A 22,537-nucleotide genomic window follows, 5' to 3' on the forward strand; every position below is an offset into this window, starting at 1 on the left:
CAGCCTGATTTCCAAAAAGTGAAAAGTGAATTTCTCCTTTAGAGGATCTAAAAGGAGGAAGCGTGATAGTGGAAGCAAAGATGTTGGGAAGGCTGTGTGCAATGGGATTAGAATGTCAAAAATGACCTATCATCAGTATAAAAAGACTTGAAAATAAATATATAAATTTTGAATTACAAAGGCTTTCATGATGTTCAAGGCTTCAATGCGTTTCAATTTCAGATTCCAACTTGTGCTGCTTTATAAAATGCGGAGAATGCTCTACAAAATTTTACGAATAACCTTTCTCTTTTAGAAAGGGTTGATTACTATGAAAAACTATTACATTTCTTTTTTGGGCCAACATTGGTATGAGCAGCATACATAATACTATATACTATCAATGCATGTTTATCTTATTGCATCTCTTTGTCATTTTATTTGGAAAAGTTTTGCCTTATAACAACAGATATTTGTAATGCTGAAGAATAGTCACAATAGCTATTGCATATAGCAATACAATAGCTCTACATTGAATATTTATAAATGCATATATATATGTATATATATATATATATATATATATATATATGTATATATATATATATATATATATACATACAGTATATATGCATTTGTATCTATATGAAGCAGATAGTGGTTTGCGCTTGGTCTGTCAGTCATTGCCTGTATTCCTCTAACACAGGGAGATGTTTTCACCTGCAGCAGCTCAACGTCACATGATAGATTGATGCTGACATCTATTAAATAAGGAATCATGTTTCTGAAGATCGGTTAGAAAACAAACATGTCCTACAAAACCAGTTTTTTTCATTATTAAAACAATTGATCAAATTATTTATTACACACTCAAAGGCACTATCAGAGGAATATTTGATACCCACAAAAGCAGTTCACTATCCTCCGGTGCGTGTAGAGAAGACTGGATCGTGCTGGGATAACCCTGTGGCACATTAGTACAGTTCATTTACAATGCGTACATCATTTGAAATCATATGGGGCATAATGTATTCATCAAGGCATGAAGCTGGAAAAAATAATGTATTATTTTATGTAAAGGTCTTCAGTTAATTGTAACAGATTTGTAGATCTAGAAAGCAATTTATGCATTCCATCCTTTGCTATTGTCTGAGGGTATTGTTTGTTCTTTTTTCAAACAACAATGTGTTGTTTCTAACTTATTGACTTCTAACTTACAGTTGAATTAAAAAATTCAAGTTTTCAAAGTATTTCAAGGAATAATGAATAATGATTAATAATGAAATAATAATCAATAGATAATAACATAAATCCTTGTTCATTATGTATTGCTTCTTAATTCATTCTGTATTCCTTCGAATAAAGCAAATGTTGCATTCATTAATATCATGCATTGCATTATAAAACAAAACTTTTGTAGGACCAATAAGCAATGCAAATTATTATTTTTGAAGTGCCATTCAGACCATAGATACTTTACTGTATGGAATGCTACTATCACAGTGGCGCGTCATAGCATTTCATCTCCAGTCGAGGGCAGCAATATGCACGCAGCCAGCTCCACTGCTGGGGAGAAGAAGGATGCGACAGGAAAGGAAAACGAAGAAGAAGAATAACAAGAGCAGGAAGAAGAACATTGGCAACAACCTATCAACTTCCAACCTTACTACAGCTGGGCTGCCTGTAAACGTATTACGGTCATTAGTCAACATGCCTTTGGATGTTCATTGTGTCCGTGTGTTGTTTGTTGTGGACACTGCCATCGCCACAGACGCATGCAAATGAATTTAGAATGGCTATTTTTAACGAGCCGAGCTAGCTGTGCTAGCTAGCAGCTATTATCGCTAGACTTTGTCGTGGCAACGGAGGTAACTAGCTCGTTATTGGAGTGAGTTATTGTTATCAAACGTTAAGCAAGCAAGTGTGAATATGGCTATTGTCTCTGGATCATGTGTTCGAGTCAACGGGTCCCGAAGTGGGCCCTCTGTGTCAGCCTCGCCCGCTGGGACGGTGGGACAGTCCCAGCCCATGATAGCGGTGTGGGAATGGCAGGATGATCTGGGCCACTGGCGGCCGTACAGCGGCCAGGTGAGCGGACACATCGAGCGGAGTCTGACCCCCAGACAGGGCCCGAGCGGAGGGGGCCCCAGCCCCACCAGCATCTGTCTCGGACAGTCAGACCCTACGCTGTCACCCTATCTCATAGACGTACCCAGCTTGAAGCAATTTCGGCAAGACACAGGTAAGACGGCTGGTGTCAGATGCTCATTTGCATACTGTGTTTGCATGTTCAATCCGGTAGTGCCTCGCAGAGGTCCACTAAGTAGCTAACAGGCCTTATGTGGGAAGTGGTTTCGCTGGGGGTTAATCTTACCAGTAAGGTGATCGGTGATCAGTCAACGTTATCTATTCAAACATCGACCTTGGGGTCCTTATGGACAGTCTGTTACCACTGTCTTTTTGTTTTTGGGGATAATAACAACTTAGTGTAGCATTCAATCCATTTGAATTATTTAGCTGGTTACTTTAATTATTTATTGGCCTATATTGTATGTTTGTTATGTCTTTGTTGTTTTTGTTTGTTCTGTCTCACATTGTGCTGTGTTTTCTTTTGTAACTTATTTTCATAATTTATCTATGAATGTGAAGCGCTTTGTGACTGTGTATTTAATAAAATGCTTAATAAATAAAGCCTTATTATTTAACTTAGTTTCCAACTGTATCATAGCCTAGACATTTGTGTGTTGACCGATTCAGCATGACTGTGCTCAAAACAGGAGTCAACAGGGCATGGAGGCCTAATAATAGAGCCGACAATGTCGTGTGTGAATGTTGCATCTGTGATTCTAAAGACTTTTTGGATAACCATAAATTATTCACGGAAACGTTGTGTCATTGACTTTAATTAGATGTCAACAATAATGCATATGTATCTAATTTCCTAGACTTTCATGAGCAGGCCCTAGTCAAGGGTCGATATGGTATAACAGAATTAATTGATCCCTGGAGAAATTGGGTCACATTACAGCTTTTTTTTAAAAGAACCAAACAACATGGTTTCACTATCTATTTAAAAATGTGAAACTAGTCAGACGTCACAGGAAATGACAATGTTCCCAGTTTGTAAAAAACCCAACCCTAACACTGAGTCACCATTGTATTGTGTTTGATTATGTTACAAATAATTAGTTCAGCAACCAAACTGTAAGATTCACTTTTCTGTGTAAATTGTTAGATTGATATCCCTTTTTCTTTTGTGAGGCATGTACTGCTGTGAGACATCTGTGCAGGTCATAGGTTGATACCCATGCATAACTAAGTGAACACTTATCCATAAAACCCTCCTATGAAACATGCCTGAGTTGCTGTTTATAAGGAAGAAAAACCCCACAAATCACCAGAATTGTGTCGTGTTTCCTCCAGGGAAAACGCGCTCTGTGCGGCGCTCCCTGTTCCCCCAGTCCTCCGGGCTGGGCAGCGGCGTCTACTGGGAGTGGGCCAACGACGAGGGTGGCTGGACGCCGTACGAGACGCGCACCTCCATCCTGCTGGAGCACAGCTACCAGGCCCGGCAGGGCACGGCCGACCTCGGCCTGCACGGCTACAACTACATCGTGGACCTCACGTCGCTGGCCCAGGTCAACAAGGCCAGCGGCTTCAGGCGGCAGGTGCGGCGCCAGTGCAGCCTGCCGTACCCGCTGGCCTCCGCCGGCCACGCGGCCGGCCCCTCGGGGCCCGCCTGCTCCTGCCACCAGTGCTTGAGCCACAGCAGCACCGGGCCGATGCCCAGCCGCTCCCGCCACTCCCTGTCCTCCAACCAGCTCAACCGGCCCAGCCTCCAGGGGCCCGGGAGGGCCGTGGCGGCGCACCCGGCCTCCGTCTACTCCCCCTACCCGAGGAGACCCCTCTCCGTCGGGGGCTTGTCCTGGGGCAGCCCCTGGCCTCCGCCGTCCACCGGCGCACAGGCCTCTGGGCCGATGCAAAGCAACTCCGGAAGTGTAAATGGATTGAGGTAGGGTGTCGCGCTTCTGGTCATCCCATTGTGTTGTTTCAGCGTTGTGTTGTCGAGTGAATGCTTTTAATGTTTGGCTGTGAGAGGAACTCTTGTTGAAACCTGAGTGGGCATTTGCACATTGAGCCCAATCTTTCCACAAGTGAGTACTGGAGAGCTCTGCTGAAATGCATGTTAAATTAAATGAGTGCAGTCTGTACAAGATACAAACTGGATACCAGATAGTGGCTCCGGTAAGGGGGACTATATTTCCTCATTTGCCTGCGTCTTACCGTCTCATGTCAGGAATTGAGTTGTGCAGAAATATGAAACATTTCTTGTGAGTCAAGTTTCCTCGTTGTGATGAAATATCCTCTGGATGTTTCCCCAGCGCATACAGTACATTTTATGTTCGGTTGTAACTTGCTTCAGAACAAACCATCGAATGTGTGTTGCAACAAGGTCTTCTCAGAGTGTGTAGCTCAACTAATCAGAGCCAGACACAGTGCTTTTTGGAACAATAACAAGGAAGATGATGTCCAAGATTGGATTTCAGTTCACGACTTGAAAGTCATGAAAGTCCCAACAGTTCATGTTGACGACCAAAGTGCTTTTAGCAAAAAGTCAACAACCAATCTTCTCATCGTCGAAGCTTTCCTTTTTTATAAAGTTTATAGTAATGTGTGTGTACAATACACAATACACCAGCACATCACATGCTAGGGCTAACAGTCCCCCTGCAACACAGGGGGAAATTAAGCATGAACAATTAAACAGAACATCTGTTGTGATTGCAGCAGCGCTGCGAACATTCCCTTTGCTGTGCTTAGCTTGCTTCATGTCGTAGACGGGCATATTATTCATCCCTGCTCGCTCTCGGTGCATCATAATGCCTGCGATGTGAACTTAAAACATGTCTATTTAGAGAGTGGTTTTAGGCTAGCACTCATCAAAAGCTTAATTTCGATGCTAAAAGCATTCTCTGCTGATGCTTTGAGCAGCTGTGTAGTGAGGTAAAAAGGACATGCATTTCACATTTGGGAACACCAAATGTGCTCATCGTATTGTCTGGTGCTTTTCCTGTTTCCTTCAGAAGTGTCTATGCTATCTGGGAAATGTTGCAATTGTATTGCTGGGCCCTTTGATTGATGTCTGATTGTATCACCGTTCGGGTTTCTAGACGCAAACATCTTTTGTTGGGTTGTTTCATGTGTTCTGATTTGCAAAAATAGAAAATACACTGCATAGCAATGTATAGAATGTGAGCACTTTTTTTATCGTCATGCAGGCATTGCTTTGTCCTTCGGTGCACGTCTTTGTCTGTGTCTCTCTCTCTCTCCTCTCTCTCCCTCTGTCTCTGTCTGTCACTCTCTATCGTGGGCGAAGAAACAAGCTGTTTAAACTGATCTTGTGTTCTTTGTAATTTTCCACGCATCAATGAATTGCCACGTTGGCTGATCGTTGCCCTTAAGAATGTAAACCCGGGGTTCTGGACTGCGTGCGAGATAGCAGATGCTGCATCTGTTGCACATTTCAAATTTAGCACCACGCTTTCATGAAACGGCTAACATAGCAGTAAGCCTGTCTGCTGCTATGTAATCAAAGGTTTATGGGGATTGCCTTCCGCTTAACGTGACAACTTCAATGGGGATGGAGACACCTGGAGTGCTTGAACTGTTGGCAGCTGATCGATCTGGACGATTCCCCGAGGGCAGGCGTAGCCTTAATGGTTCATGGGACACAGCTAGTGGGGAAAGGAGCGCTCTGTCACCGCAGAAGAGCCGCCAGGTGGGATGTTTCAAACACGGGTCGAACTCTGGGATTACTTTGATTTGGTATTCATGGCAAAGTGTTTGTATCGCCAGGTTGTTTTTTTGTTCTTTCAACCGATTTTTAGAGCAAAAGAAAAAGAATATAATACCGCTTGTCGAATTAATTACACAGGGCGGCTAAGCGGTTTGCATCGTTAAGCGGTTTCGTGGTGTCACGGGGATGAGGCCGCGAGCGTAAGAACGACGCAGGTACATGGGGAATGAACCGACGAACGACGAGACAACGGCGCTTTCATTTAAACATTTTAAACGGTCGTCGGGTTAAGCCACCGAAGCTGATGCCCGCTTCAAACTCTGAGGCCTTACCGTGCGACTTAGCAGGGGTTGTTTACCTTGTGCATCTGATGATTTGAGTTATTTCCCCCTTCTTTTCTTCCCTTTCCTGCAGTGTCCCTGCAATCCCTGTCCAGCTGAGCGGATCCACCAGCATGACCTCCGCCCTAGCAGGTAAAGAGGTCGCGGGCCATCCGTCCCAAATCCCGCTTCCCCTATTCTGTGCCGCAGGGCCCGCTGTCAGCCACCCCCCCCCCCACCCCCCCCCTTCGGCTAGCTTACAGCTTCATGATCTGGGTTTATGCTTTGCTGGGGGCTAACTCTTTTTCTTAATCAGTCAGCCTGCATAGGAGTAGCGTTTGGCCCCTGAAGAGACGCCATGTACGGGTTGCCATCAAGTTTAGCTATGAAGGCAAAGTTACATTAAGTTTAGTTTCTGTTCATTTAGAAGATTTGTGTGTCTTGTTGGAGATGCCAATAACAAACCAGTTCAGGTGGTTCTACTGCCCGGGCTACCCTTGCAGTTGATGCATATACTGCTGAACAATAACAAGGGGTTTGTCTGCATTCAGCACTTTTTAAAACGCCATCGCCTGTACGTACATATGGAGCTTGCTCGCCCACACTCAAATGGGATAGAATAGCTTCACAGATGAATGTTTGTTTGTTTGTTTCCTAAGCAGCTTTAGTATTATTTTTTTCACGGAGGGGGTGGTGGATTTTTGGTTTACCCGACAAATAGGATATGTTTAAAGGATTTCAAATGAACTGCTAGCAGTGGGTAAGCGCTTACTTTTTATTGTCACTGCACTTAAATGGATTCATCGAACAAAGCCATTGTTCTTTCGGAATCCATAACTAATATCACATTGAGCTTAAATCCGCCTGGTGTAATTTGTTTAGATGTGAACCAATATTGTATAACAAATATATATAGTCAACGCTGATTTAATTGTGGCAGGCTTTGGCCCAGACTATTATTACTATTGAATGGTGACCCCGTCTTTGGCTTTATCAGGCTCGCACAATGAAGTGAGTACAAAAGCTAATGTTGTGACAGCAGCATATTTTTAACGTGTGACACAGGACTTGTTAAGTACTCCATCGTCTATTACAGGAACAAGCGCTTGCTATAATGGTACAAGTGACAACAGAACTTCCCCTGAGGGGGACATTGAACATCTCCCACGTGGAATTCAGTTCTGTTGACCTTTTTATGCTCAAAGAACAAAGCCGCTGCGACTCGTTCCTGTTTTTTTTCCCTCCTTAATGCCGACATCCCCAGTGAAAGGAGCGCAAGCAGTCAGCAGACAGTGTTACTTCCTGCGCACAAGTCCCAGTCTGTCTAGCCGACGGCAGATGGATGTGTTCCTTCTGTGCCGTCGACTTCCATTGTTGTCTATGCCATAGTGTTCCGGTACTCTTTTCTCCCTCTTTCTCCCTGCTAAATAGCTGTGGAGACCCAGTGATGCAGGGCTTGCTGTTTTTTTCCCCCTCTGCATTGCTGGATGACTCAATTGCAAGGATGTCTCTTGTATTTGGTTTTTTGGACAGCAATGGAAGTCTCGGGACACCATAGTTTGGAGTGGTCCACAATAACAAAGAAAATGTACAGTGTGTTTTTGGGCTTTGAAGATATTGACTGACTGAAGTTCACATTATTAATTTATCAAGTGCATGAAATGTTTATTCAGAAAAGTTTTAGTTTATATTGTATTTAATCCTCCATTTATTTAGTCTGACCAAATAAATAGTTAATTAAAGTCATTAAAAGGAAAATGAAGATTCCGTGTGAGGTGGAATGACATCTCATCTCAGAGGGAACATCAGACAACCCGTCTCGCTGACTCAAACATACAGTCCCGTGTGGCAGTTGAGGAACTGCCCTCCCTTCCCCCCTCCCCCACGCTACCGCTTTCCTCCAAAAGACTCCTACATATCTCATACCTTTTTGATTTCTTCCTCCTCCTTTGCATACCTCCACTGGCTCCTCCACACCCTTGCCTCCTTCCCTTTCCTTCCCCTCTATCCTGCACCCTAAACCCTCCTCCCCTCCCCCCCCCTCCCCTAACAACACCGACCCCCTCCTCCCTAACCCACTCCCCCCACCCCATCATCCCACCCTGCTCCACTCCAGGCATGGCCTCCATTTTGATGTCCGCAGTGGGCCTGGGCGTGCACTTCACCGGCGCCCCCCTCCATCACCAACAGCAGCCGCAGCAGCAGCAGCAGCCGCAGCAGCAGCAGCAGATACAGCCGCAGCCACCCGCGCTCCTTCCTCTTCCTCCGCCCCTCCTGCCCCCAGGCGGCAGCAGCAGCACCGCCAGCACCACCAGCAGCAGCAGGCCTAGCAAGGCCCACAGCACCAGTGGCGGCGGCGGTGGTGGTGGTGGCGGCGGCGGCGGCGGTGGTGGTGGTGGTGGGGGTGGTAGCAGCGGCACCACCAGCAGCAGCAGCAGCAGTTCAGTTAGGAGAGCAAAGAGGCAGCACAGGAGAGGTAGCTACTGACGGCCAACAACACCCCCACCCTCTCCTTCTCCCCCCGCACCCTCCCTCCTCCCCCCCCCCCCCCCTCCCTCCCATTACCACCGCAGATCCGACCGCCTGCCCGTCTGTCCGCCTGCGCTCTCTGCCACCCTCCGCCATTTGCCTTATGGGGGGCCGCCCATCATCATCATCATCATCATCACCATCACCATTCCCATTGCTACAATTTGCATCCGTCTGCTTTTGCTCCACTTTGAGTTCTGCCGCAGCAGCGCATTCCCGCATTGAGAGCAGGCCGTCCAGCAGCCCAGGAAAGATGTTCCAGCATTAATGTCTTTTCTAGCGGAGCGGAAAAGGGTTGGAGGGGTTGTTTGAGTTTATCGGCTATTGGCCGTGGTCCCCTGACCACGGCCAATAGGGTTTCCGTCTCTTTTCTTTGTATTAATGCAGTATATGAGTTTTCATTGTCCAGGCTAATAGGATGGGCTATAATTGTCTCCAACTCTCAAGTCCTTCACAGAGAATCGCCAAATTAACACAAACATAACACCATTGGAGTATGTGTCTGTCTAGAGAGTAGTTGCACTCTCTGAGGCAGAGTAAATATGTTTTTCTAGGATGGTCATTTCCTGTCTCGATTAAAAACTGATAATATGACTCACTTTATAAAATGTGGGAGAAATTTGTTTAAATATAAGTTTCGGTACACGTCTTAACGTTTAAGTAATTTATCAATCGTGATTGGATGAATTTGTCTTTCCTTGTCTCCGCATATTTATAAGCACACATTTATTTTTTTCAATCTCCTTTTTAGGAATATTTGCATGTTTCTTAAGATTTGTATAAATAATTCATCGGGCTCCCCAAGTGTGCATGCTGTGTGTAAACAAGTCATTAAACTAGTCGGGATCAAATCACAGGATTTTAAAGTCGATTCACACTCGCTTTAGTGTAAGGAGAGAGACTGAGAGAGAGCGAGAGAGACTGAAGGAAGGAGAGCGTGAGAATCACCATAAGATATGCAGCACTAGGGGGAGACCTGATATGGCATGTCTGGAATCTCTTCGCTCCTGTAACCATCGCTGGCACTAGCAGTAGTTCTGCCAGCACATGTGGTAGACTCAGCGCCTTCCCTGCATGTTTCACTTCTGCTTGGAGGACCCTACTCTGTTCCACTGTGCAATTTGCCAATCAGCCATGTATTCTTCTACTCACAACGCTTGACCATCCACATGCTGTTTCTTGCGTAAACAGAGTAGGCCTGAAAGAGATGTTTGTTTATTTTCGTTCTGTCCCCTCAATCCCTACGTGAAGGAAAATCCCTTCACTAATCCACCTCACCTCATCCCATCCCATCTCGGCAGAGTCTCATAAAACCCTTTCGTTTTTTTTTGGTGTTTTTCCACCCTACGGATGTCTCACTGAAAACCACCTTTACATTGGGGGTTGATGTTGTTTTGATCCAGCCCATTCTGTTCCCTGTTGATTCTGTCTCCTTTACCCTCCACTCCTGTGTTCCTCCATCAGCCTCCAGACCAGAAGACGTCATTCAACGATACATGGAGCACCTACCCCTGGCCCCCGACGAGGTAGACCTTTTCACTAGGGATGTCCGATATTGGCTTTTTTGCCGATATCCGATATGCGATATTGTCCAACTCTAAATTTTCGATTCCGATATCAGCCGATACCGATGTCGATATTTGGGTTATTTTTCCTCAAACCTAATTTAGGTAACATTACATATCTCCTGTTGTGGAATTAACACAACATGCTTAATGTTATTGTGATGCCCCACTGGTTGCATTCTTGAATGCAACAAGGCTTTCCAAATGTTAACATTGTCTGTGCAAAATAAGAAAAATACTTCAACTTAATTTAAGGGAAAAGTGCCATGTTTATTTTAATTTTTTTAATGGTCTCAGACAACAGTTTGGATTACACTCTCCCTGAGATAATCTTGACAATGCCCACAACAAATAGGGCAAACTTGACTTCACAAATGATAAAACATTGTACCTGAACAACTATGTGCAACATAGCAGTATGTTTCTTTAACTAAAACTCAATAACCTTAATTGAATAAATGCACAAATATGAGTCAATTACAATGTGCACTGTACTGCACAATTTTGAAAACATTTATTTGAGCTATAAAAAAAAAAAAAAAAAAAAAACGGTTTTAAGGCAAAAAAAATCAGATACCGATATTGACAGATATTACATTTTTATGCTAATATCGGGCCGATAATATCGGTGGGCCGATAATATCGGACATCTCTACTTTTCACCTCAATTTTTCAAAATAATCGATCACTCTCTATACACAGTTTTCATATTTCTGCTTCCAGCATTGGATTAGACCGAGAGTCCTGCATTTCCTTGAGAAAACGAAAAGGGCCTGTTTTTTTTATTAACAAGATTATTATCTCAGAACTCTGAGAAAGCTTTCCAAGAAAAAAAAAATCTGCTTCTGCTTTCTGAATAACGAGATGATTATCTCAGAACTTTGAGAAAAGTATTCATGGTGAAAAGAAATGGCTTTTCCGAATTAACGAGATGTCTGGATGGACTGACTTAAAGACACAAATATCTCCCAATGCTTCAAACACCAATCAAACTAAAACTGGATTAAACCAAACAGGCAGGATATGTTTGCCTCCAAGCTTCCCTTTCTGTTTGAAATCAAGCTCTCAATTGAATGAAGGCTGCTCTCGGGTTTTTTAAGATATCTCATGAATTCATGATACTCATGAATTCTGAGATAATAATGTGATTATAAAAAAAAACAGCCGACACATTCCTTTCCGATATAAACTTTTCTCTGACTACTGAGATAATTTCTTCCGAAAGACAGGTCAAACATTTCTGAAGCGCACGTATTGCGCCCCCAGTAGGATTCTATTTGCGCTCTTCTACCTGATGTGTTTATTCGGAAAAAAGAACAGGACTCTGGGGTCGAGATGGGAAACGTGACCTGACCGGTCCGTAACAAAATAACACCCCCTACCTCCCCGCCCCCATTTCCCATTCCCATGCAGGACTGCATTATCTGCATGGACCATCTGTCCAGCCCCTCCAGCTATGAGGCGGTGTCATCAGAGGGCGGCGGCCCGTGCATCCTGCCCGAGACCGTGGGCAAGTTCATCACGTGCGGACATGCCCTGCACATGCTCTGCATGCTGGCCATGTACAACAATGGAACCAAGGTGTGGACGCAGCCGCCGTTTGTAGTTTTTTTTTTTTAGACGGTTAGACGGTTTGACGGTGCATGGATTATTGATAGTACGGTCACATTGGGTCAACTTTAATCTCACAATTCAGACTTTTAGATGAATTTTGTAAATTCCGCTTGGAGATGAGCTTTTTCGTTTCAAGCTACGTTTTCGCTTCGTTTCAAGGGCTACGTAGCCTTTTGTCTTCGCCCTACCCCTTAACCAAAATGAGAATTGGGACACCCTTACCCCTTCAAACCAAGGGGGAGGGGTAAGGGGGAGGGGTAAGGGGTAGAAATGGGACGCACCCTAAAAATCTAGGGGGAGCAAGGCATATTTGTTTTTATTTGTTTCATATCTGTTTCAACCAATCGGGTTGCTTCAGGCATGGATCTGTTATCGTCTTATTCTGTCTGAACACTGAGCTTCTTAGGCAAAGGGTCTGTAGGGTTTTAAATCGACACCTTGTCTTCTTGCCACTGTAGAAATGCACTAGATAAAATCCACTTCTGAAAGCTTCTTCCTGTCACTCAGATGAGTTTCTCTTTTTCGGTAGAATACCTCAGAAACACAACAGAACAGCCAGGCGTAACTCTGCCCATTTAGGTTTTGGTATCCTGGCCATGCTCTGTGCCGTCTCCCCCTAACTAGGACTGCTGATCTTGTAGAATCTTTTAATTTGACCACCAGATTGAGGCCAGGGAGGAACAATTGTGTGTTCACTTCTCTCGATGTCACTCTTTGTCTCTTTGTTTTAGTCCTTTTGAAGGAGTTCTTGAATTTTATTTTATTTTATGAACGGTTTGTCCTTAGTTAGAGTTGATTTTAATTTTATAAAAAAAACATTACCTCGTGAAAGTGGCTTCAAAGTATTTCCCGATCCAATGTTAAGCCCACAGTCGATGCTCAGAACCTGTGCCAACGTGGTCCAAACTTGCCAGTTGGTGCTCCCAGAACCGTGTCAAAGGATTACCCCAACAAAATATAAACAAGTTTCAGGCATGCCAGCTGTGCATGGCTGCAGACCAGACCTTCCTCCCTCTCTCCGTCTCTGCCTCTCTGTCCGTCTCAATCAATCTCTCTCTCTCGCTCTCGCTCTGTATGTCTCTCGCTCTGTTTCTCTCTCTCTCGCTCTCGCTCTGTATGTCTCTCGCTCTGTTTCTCTCCCTCTCGCACTCGCTCTGTATGTCTCTCGCGCTCTGTTTCTCTCTCTCTCTCTCTCTCGCTCTCGCTCTCGCTCTGTATGTCTCTCGCTCTGTTTCTCTCTCTCTCTCTCTCTCTCTCTCTCGCTCTCGCTCTGTATGTCTCTCGCTCTGTTTCTCTCTCTCTCGCTCTCGCTCTGTATGTCTCTCGCGCTCTGTTTCTCTCTCTCTCTCTCTCTCTCTCTCTCTCTCTCTCTCTCTCTCTCTCTCTCTCTCTCTCTCGCTCTCGCTCTGTATGTCTCTCGCGCTCTGTTTCTCTCTCTCTCTTTCTGTATCAGCCGGTTGAAGTGGTCAAGGGTTTCAATATTATTTATTACCTTTTCTCTCAGCCAAAGTTCCCCTTTGAGAATTACTTAAATATTTACTAACTTAATAATATTACAATTATTTGTTCCTTTATTTAATCAGGTTACTCCAATTGAGATGAAATATTGTTATTGATATAAATACCTATTTATTTATTTTTCCAAGATGGTAGCCAAATTGTCTTCCATCTGGTTGCATGGTATTTATTTCCCCTGCCTCATGTTTGGCCCCGTAGGACGGCAGCCTCCAGTGTCCCTCATGTAAGACGATTTACGGCGAGAAGACGGGCACTCAGCCCAAGGGCAAGATGGAGATTTACAGCATCGGCCAGGCCCTGCCAGGCCACCCCGACTGCGGCACCATCCAGATCATCTACAGCATTCTGCCGGGCCTCCAGGTGCCTCCAAGCTCTCCCTGCTCCCCCTGTATTATCTCTTGTTGCCGTTGAAATGGTAGTTTAGAGAAATGCATTGTGTAAGGCGTAGAAGGACTTATTATAAATAAACATTGCTCTTCGAGTTAGAGGCCATCGATGCTCACATCACCACATAGTTGGATGAACAGTTTATAATGCATGTCACTTGAATATGCAACATTTAAAAAAACAACAACTTTTGACTAGTAATATATACATACACTGGCTTTTTCACGTTCGAAAGTGGCAAACAGTTCTAGTTGTAAAGTAAGCAGCCCTTCTCTTTGGCTGCAATTGTCTTCAGATGTTACTCTTAATCCATATCCCCTTCATACCAGCAAAAGTATCCTTTTAATGTAGTCTATAATTTAATGGCTAAATATAATCTCTTCACGGACCTCATAATGATGCCTATTCCTATGTGTTTGGCAAACCCTAATAGCCAGGTTTTGCCTTTCCATTAATATCTGTAATCTCTGCGGTAATGTAGTCAATATGTATGAATTAATGCATTAGAGAAGCGTTTTTCCGAGCATATGGATGCCGACACCTCACAGATGCGCTTTTGTGTCGCGAAAACAACAAAAACTGAACATGCACGCCACAAGAAGGTGTGTGTGTGTGTGTGTGTGTGTGTGTGTGTGTGTGTGTGTGTGTGTGTGTGTGTGTGTGTGTGTGTGTGTGTGTGTGTGTGTGTGTGTGTGTGTGTGTGTGTGTGTGTGTGTGTGTGTGTGTGTGTGTGTGTGTGTTGGGAGCGGACGTGATGCCAGCTGGTGTGCATGGTGTAATTAGCTGAGACAGGCCTCAGAGCTACTCGGTCTTCCATCGCTCCCAAGAAATGCAGCTAATGCATGTCTCCCCCCCCACCCCCAGGGCCCGGAGCACCCCAACCCTGGCCAGCCGTACACCTGCAGGGGCTTCCCGCGCTTCTGCTTCCTCCCGGACAACGACAAGGGCCGCAAGGTAAACTGTCCGGGACCCCCGGGGTTGTGTGGGTTTTAAAGTGTTTCAGCAGTTTGACCCGTGCCTAGTTTAGTACCGTGGTGTTCAGACTGTGGAGCAGGCGATAGCCACCCTTACAATTATAAAATGTTTATTAGACAATATTTATGGGTAAAATGATGACCATGATATCGATTTACATTTAGGGCATTTAGCAAACGCTCTTATCCAAAAGCAACGCATCTCTTTTGAGGATCATCATCTCTATTCGGACATGAGAATGACAACTTCTTTGCCTATTTCATCCATCATGGCACGGAAATGTCAGTGGAACTTCTGGTTTAGCGTTTTCTGAAAGCCCAGGTGTCCTATGAGATTCCTACATGAGGCTTAATTCCAAGTTGAACCTCAGTGTATACAGCTACGTGTCACCACAGAGAAACTAGGGGTAAGGCCTCCTGCCCAAGGATGTACCCAGGTAGACTGAAGCTTGGGGACGCTGGCTAATGTTTGCAGATGGTTTAGTGAGGTCTTTGCTCCAGCATGGGTATACATTGTCTAGGTTGCATATCGGCTAGGGCTGGGCGATTAATCGATTTTTGATCGCGATTTCGATAATAATCGAGTTTTTCGTTAAAAAAAAATATATATATTTTTTTTTTTATGTTTTAGGGAAAGGGCAGAACAGCTGGATACATATCTGTATATACAATTTTAGATTGGAACATTTTCTTTTTGACCATTTTGTGTATTCTTTTAAGGGAAAATGTCAAAGATCTGTTGCAAAGTTTTTTCTGGGAGAGACGTGCTGAATAAATCCAGTGTTTCCCCTATATGCAACGTACCGCCGCTGCTGAATTTCTTTTTTTTTAACTTGAGGAGAGCTTCATATTAACGGAGGAACTTCCGCAGATTCGGTGTTTGCGGTTAAATAGATCATCAGTGAAACATCGTTGCGACACAATTGAGTGTAGTAACCCAGAGAACCAGCTACAACATTGTTTTCCTCCAAACGAGCCGTCTTTAGCGAACGGTGAATTGCATTAGCTTCTACGAGCAGTCGGCTTTCAGCCGCGAGCTTAGGGACCGTCTGCAAAGTGCAAAACTGAATTGCATTGGCTTCTACGAGCAGTCGGCTTTCAGCCGCGAGCTTAGGGACCGTTTGCAAAGTGCAAAACTGAAAACGAAATGAAATTTCAATAGCGTCGCCATTATTGACTCTAGAGCCCCAAAACTTGTTCCATAGAGGCATGGCCTCTTCATCGTCCTACTACAACCTTTAGTTTTGAAAAATATATCTCTTATTTTTTACGATTTTTTTATTTGGGAACAATTTCAATTGCGTTGCCATTATTGACTCTAGATCCCTAAAACGTTTTCCATATGCATGGGCTCTTTATGGTCTTACTGCAACCTTATGTTTTGAAAAATATATCTACCGTACTTATTTTTAAGAAATTTCTTTTGAGCAAAAATGTCAATATACATCTTTTTTAGCAACATTTTCAGTAGCGTCGCCATTATTGACTCTAGAGCCCCAAAACTTGTTCAATAGAGGCATGGCCTACTTATGCTCCTACTACAACATTTGTGATGGGGAGAGGGGAGGGAGTGGAAAGATGCATTGGTTTGAGGCACAGACCTTTTCGATTGTTGTAGTATTTGGGTTATGGGATTTTCATGCATAGGGTGGTTGTTGATATAAAATATGTTTTTGTTACCGGTAAATAAATGTAAAAAATGGTTTTAAAGATTATGCTTGTAATATGTACAATCTCCTCTTATTTCCCCTGCTCAGTACTGTGCACAAATGTACTGTATGTATGTTGCCAGCAGACACATAGAAACCTCCCGGCAGGGTGCGCTTTGCGAGCACACAAAAAAGATTGCGCGCGAAAAACGTAACATTTCACCTCCGCTGCTGCAACTCCATCCTAGGGGAAACACTGAAATCCATGTTTTCAAATTCAAAAATAATCGTTTGAATAATCGTGATTTCAATATTGACCAAAATAGTCGTGACTCTTGATTATGATTTTTCCCATAATCGAGCAGCCCTAATATCGGCCCAAAATCAATTATCTTATATTATACCTCTGCACAAGATGGTATCACGTGTATAATCAGGGAGATTACCGATGGAATCGCTGAATCTTCATTATCTTTGAGTGGGAGAGTTTCACTTCCCTCAAGGGCACAGTTTTAAGTGCAGTTTGTTGTAAAGAAAATACTTTCTTTACTTTGCTGTACTTTATCTTCTGCTGGGTGGGTCGATCGATCAGTCTCCCCGTGTCATCTCAGGGTTGGCAACGTGCAAACACACACACATATACACACAATGCAAAAACGTCTTTGGCCAATTTAAACGTACAGCAATATATCAATAAAACCTTGGGAGGGGCTGTGGGGGGGGGGGGGGATTTAAATTGCTGTTGAATTGTTCACGCTTGCAGAAAGGCGTAACTAAGTATGAATGTGCAATTACCTCTCGCCGTCTGCTGCTGCTGTTGTCAAAGCCCTGACTGCAGCATCCTTTAAGCCTGTTTAACTTATGGTAATTAATCATCACAATCGTGTAAATAACCCTCTTTTTAATTTTGTTAGAACTACAAGAAACCAGTTTACACTGTCTGAAAGGGTTATATTGTTTTCCCTGCACACATGCTACATTCATTTTTTCATTTCAATTACATTTTATTTGCATAGCCCTTAATCACGGTCTCAAAGGGCTTAAGAGCCCATACATTAATGACACTCCTTGACCCTAGCCCCCCAGAGGGCAAGGAAGAACTCCCTTAATTAGCAAGGAAGAGATCTTAAGGAGGAGCACGGGTGTCGAGATCCCTCCCTCCAGGGATTGGTTAGGAGTGCAAAGGCTGCCAGAATTGAAATGCATAGTAATGCAAGCAAAGATCTTTATTCATTAAAAAAATCTATGGTGATGAGGTGCTGCCAGTGAGCAGGCTTGTTACAGTCAGGGGGGTCCAGGCATCCAGTCAATCACTGCAACAGACCATACATCCAGTCAGTCATCGCAACAGACCCGACATCCAGTCAATCACTGCAACAGACCATACATCCAGTCAGTCATCGCAACAGACCCGACATCCAGTCAAAGTCACCGCATTAGACCAGACATCCAGTCACTGCAAAGTCAAAGTCAGCTTTATTGTAAATTCCAAAATATGTACAAGACAAATATAGGAATCTAAATTGCATTTGTCTCTGACCCATAGTGCAATAAGTAGAAAAGGATAAAATTATGTAAAATGAAATTATATAAGTAATATTTCGAAAAAATACATTTTAAATTGTGCAAAAAAAATTCTGAATAGTTCAAAGGTAGGCAAACAAAGCTGTTAAACAACACTGTATATATACAATACAATTAAAAAAGTAAATGGTCCAGTGTTCTTGGGGGCAGATGGGAGGGGGTTTGTGGGGGCAGAGGGAAGGGAGAGAGATAAGTTTCCTTACAGCCTGGTGAAAAAGTCTGGTGGAGCCGGCACGGAGGCTGCGGTACTGTCTCCCAGAGGCTGTGTGAGGGGTGGCTGGGGTCCCCCACAATGCTGGCTGCTCTGCGGGAGAGGCGGGTTCCGTTGATGAGTGGGACACCGATGATCCGAGCAGCAGCCTCCACTCTGCGCTGCAGGGTCTTGCCGTTGGATGCAGTGCAGCTCCCATACCACACAGTGATGCAGCTGGTCAGGATGCCGGCAACAGACCAGACATGCAGTCTCAGTCACCGCGACACACTAAAACAGAGGACACAAGACCCTCCCGACCTTCTCCATTGCACTGCTCAGCCTATGGGCGGAGTTCAGTTCTATGAGAAACGGGATGTTCTTCCTGGGGAAAGGGAAGGAACTGATGTCCAAGCACACTCCCCAGTCCCCACAGTGCATTAAGAAGAACTAGCTTTTGCCAGTTTGTATTATGGTGCAGTAAGCTGCCGAGACAAGTCGACAAGCAAGTGACCGGCTGTGATCCGAGCAACCTCAAGTACTCCAACCACAAAGAGTGGTGGTGCGGTTCACTAGAGGCCGAGCGTCAGTCATGAAAGGCAGATCTGATTCGGAATTTCCCATTTTAAAAAGTTGGTGGCGGTTGTGTTCAGCTTATAAACACAGACCATTACTCTCCATTCAAACAGGACCCATCGGGGCTGTTGGGGTACTTTAAGGGAGCCCCCCCCCCCCCCCCCAACTCTGTTCATTTCTACAGCTCAGCGCGGTGCCGAGCGACACCGCGGGCCTTTCACAGCGTGCTCGTGTGAAAAACTGTATCTTACGGTGTGCAGGTCTAGGTTATTTATTGTCCCTTTGTCACCTAGCAACCCTGTGGGTGCTGTCCGCCCCCCTCGCGGTGCCCGGTGCGCGTGCCTTCGCTCCGAGGCCCCAGCGGTGCGCCCGTCTCCCACGGCTCTCCATCTTAAGGGTCCCTTAAGGACTGAGGCTGCAGCCGCCCCGGGGGGAAAGCTCCAGACAAGATTCACTACCGCTCCGCCCACATGAAGCAGCGGGTCAAGAAGAGCCCAAATCCCAAAATGAAAATAAAATACCTTTTTAAAAAGAAAATACAAAAATACCCCCTTTGAAAAAGCAACACATGCACACGAAAAGGTTTGTTTTTATGTGAAGGATATAGGTTTACTATCGGAGTCGGTCCATAAAATACACATAGAGGGAGGGACAAGCACAGAACAACAGAAACAATGATCAGTGAGCATATATACCATTTAGCCAGTGCAGACCGGTGTTGATAATATCGATATTATTTTTATACTAAAAAACCTTCTAAAGTACACTGTGTCCTTCCTCACCTGAATCTCCCGCCTTGTCCTTTCCTTGTTCCCAGCCCTAGCTTGTACGTCCACATCTGGTAAACGACCGCATGTAAATGTTGTGGTGGAGCGGCCCGCAGTCCAGCATGTAACCAGCGGGGTTAATAACGAGGCCTTCACAACAACGCCATTGATAAACGCTGCTGAACGCACCCTCTCTCGCACAGGCTAATGGCCTCCGAAATGATGCTTCTTCTCTCACCCCCCCACCCCCCCCCGTGGGTGAGAGAAGAAGCATCATTTGTTTTCTGAGCATGGCCCTCGCCGTCACCGTCCACCTAGCCAGCCCATCTGTTTTCCACACCTCTTTTGTTTCTGTTCTGCGTGAGGTGTATGCAACGAGGGGCCCCTCATTCCGCCAAATCAGTCTTTCAATCAGAGCTCACCCAGGTGGACCCCTCCCCGGCCCCCGGCCCTCCAATGCACTCACCCTCCCGTAACGCACACCGATCTGTGTTTTGTGTTTTCCACTCGAAGCGGCGTGAGCCACGGCGGTTGGGCCGCTGGCCACAGGTGTGAATTGATGGGGCTCGTTTAGACGCAGCCCCCCCCCCCCCCCCCCCGGAGTCTGGAGTCTCTCTGCTGGGTCTGAACTACTTCCATCTGTCAGCTCGCTACCAGGAGATGCACCGCCCGGATAAAGTGGTTCCTACCTTTTTCTTTTGTTTATTTATTTACCCCCCCTGAGTTCTTGTTGTTGTTTGTTGAGATTAAAGAACAGAGAAGCCGGACGGCGTAGCCGCTGTCGGACGACGATCACCCCGTCGGAATGGATTATTACGTGGGCGGTGTTGTCGCGAGCCGAGTCTATTTCAGGGGGGCGCGGGGACGGGGAGTGACTGGCCCCCCCCCGGTGCCGCTCCTAAACACGCCGCTCTCTTGAATTCAATCTGGTGAGCGCGACAAAAGACACGCTGCGGCTCCACGCCTCGCCGGAGCGCGCATCCACTTCACTCGCGCTCTGAGGCTCAGCGGCCTCATCTCGCCGAATGAGAAGTCGTTTTCCCTGCCGAGCACTGGCGCTTTTTCAAACTCATCTGTCTAAAGGGTTTATATTTTTATTTTTTGAAATGTGCCTAGGTGGGCGGATGAAAGTTTTGTTTGGTCCACCATTTTTTATTTATTTTTTAAGGACTGCTCAGGACTGGGCTTTAATGGTACGCACTCTACCCGGTGAACCAAAAAAAAATGTAATCCAACGTCTCTGTGTGTGTCTTATAAACGCCAGGTGCTGGAGCTGCTAAAGGTGGCGTGGATGCGGCGGCTGATCTTCACGGTGGGCACGTCGAGCACCACAGGCGAGCCCGACACGGTGGTGTGGAACGAGATCCACCACAAGACGGAGATGATGTCCAACCTGTCGGGCCACGGCTACCCGGACCCCAACTACCTGGACAACGTGCTCTCGGAGCTGGCCTCTCAGGGCGTCAACGAGGCTTCCCTCAAACACCCGGGCGGCAGCTAGGTCCGGAAGGACCCGCCGCACCCCCAGCCCCCCCACCCCCTCTCCTTCTCCATTCGTGGACCACTAAGACTGAACCGCTCCCTCCCCCGACCCCTGATCACTGTTGACTGTTTCCCGGGTTCAACCTCAATAAACGGCAAAACGAATGAAGTGGCTTCGATGACCATCCAACGGCACGGAGCCGTCGGGTTTAAACTGCGTTATAGTCTGTTGTTGTCATTGTTAGGAAAGGCGAGTTAAGGCTCTGCAGACTACGCAAAATCTTCTGGAGGATCCTGTTGTGAGCTACCAGACGACGGTGGTCAAACCTCCCCCCCCCCCCCCTCCCGAAGTCTTGATTCCCCCCCAGAACAGTGAACGGCGAGAGATCCTCATGGAGCACCAACCCTTGGTTATCTATATTTCAGTTTTTCTTGTACTCCACCAAGTGTGGAAAAAGAGGAAAAAGGTAAACGTGGATGCATTCAATGCTACTGGCTACGGAGGATATTTAGGATTTATTATCTTGTCCGTTTTTTTTTTTTTTTTCATCGAGAGTCTCTCGTGTATACCGGCGTCATGAAAATGGCAGCTTATGTGGGAGATTAAAAGATCTCATTGAGCACTTTAGTTCTCGCAGTGCAACTAAGTAACATGGTTAGCTTTTCTTTGAATGGTTTGGGGGTTTCTTAATAGGTCATTTATGCAATGAAAAAGAAATGGAGTATTTTGTTTAAACCTTTGTGTTTAGTGCAAGGGCACACAGAAAAATCTATTAAGTAATGAGCGTATGTTTATATATGCCTAATTAATTGTCAAGGCAATATCTTTGTTGTAAATGTTAACCCCAGTTAAAACAAGCCTTTGATAAAAAGAAAAAAGACAAATAAATTATGAAAATTGATCATGTACTACACAAATACCACTAGAGGAAAATGCATTAATTATGTATTGTTCTCACTATTGTGTGATTAATCACTCATTGATGACATTATGGGGGTTATTCTTTCTGTAAAACCAATATCTGGCAGAGTTGCCATTCACAATTAATGGGTTCTGCCCAGACACGTGGACTGTGTTTTAGTCCGAGGGGACCAGATGGGACGAAACGTCAGTTGTATCGACAGAGCCTCGGCTATGTGAACGACACGTTGTGACAATCAAGACAAAAAAAAGCTCTTACTCAGACAAAAAGCAAATGTATATTGAACACCAATGTCTTGTTCACGGCTGGCCCACTGCTGCCTGCTCATCTGATTGTTAGCCTGTGTTAATCCTGCCTGTGACACATTGCAGCATTGTCAAACTGAGTCTTGAGATGTATGCAAACCAAGTATGATTTTAGGGGTAAAAATTGATTTCTGCAATAAAGAACGTAAACTGTAAAAACTGTTTTTTTTAAATTAGAAAGTCGCTGTTTGGTCTCGCTCCATCCCAAATTGATGTCGTTTATAGAACTGACTGGGTCTGATTCTGGAGAACTTCATTCAGGACTACTTTTGCTCACTTACTGGTCAAGAACTGAATACCATTTAATTTGATTGCTGGAAATCAACACTGACTGGAAAATACTTTTAAAATAGAATCAACACAGGAAAGAAATCTTGT

General features: G+C 45.0%; 1 protein-coding gene across 2 annotated transcripts; it reads left to right on the forward strand.

Moving 5' to 3' along the window:
* The first annotated feature begins 1,546 nt into the window (after nucleotides 1-1,546).
* Nucleotides 1,547-22,318, forward strand: dtx2 (deltex 2, E3 ubiquitin ligase). Of its 2 annotated transcripts, XM_030361364.1 has the most exons (9): nucleotides 1,547-2,221; nucleotides 3,403-3,991; nucleotides 6,191-6,249; nucleotides 8,213-8,572; nucleotides 10,090-10,151; nucleotides 11,604-11,771; nucleotides 13,521-13,682; nucleotides 14,574-14,663; nucleotides 20,714-22,318. In XM_030361364.1, exons 1-9 carry the CDS (start codon nucleotides 1,909-1,911, stop codon nucleotides 20,948-20,950), a joined length of 2,040 nt encoding a protein of 679 aa, XP_030217224.1. In that variant the 5' UTR covers nucleotides 1,547-1,908; the 3' UTR covers nucleotides 20,951-22,318. The 2 variants fall into 2 exon arrangements, with proteins under 2 accessions (XP_030217224.1, XP_030217225.1); XM_030361365.1 differs by lacking the exon at nucleotides 8,213-8,572 and having other exon boundaries at nucleotides 1,552-2,221.
* The last annotated feature ends 219 nt before the right edge of the window (nucleotides 22,319-22,537 follow it).

The sequence above is a fragment of the Gadus morhua genome, chromosome 7 (genome assembly GCF_902167405.1).
Source record: "Gadus morhua chromosome 7, gadMor3.0, whole genome shotgun sequence".
Classification (NCBI taxonomy): Eukaryota; Metazoa; Chordata; class Actinopteri; order Gadiformes; family Gadidae; genus Gadus; species Gadus morhua.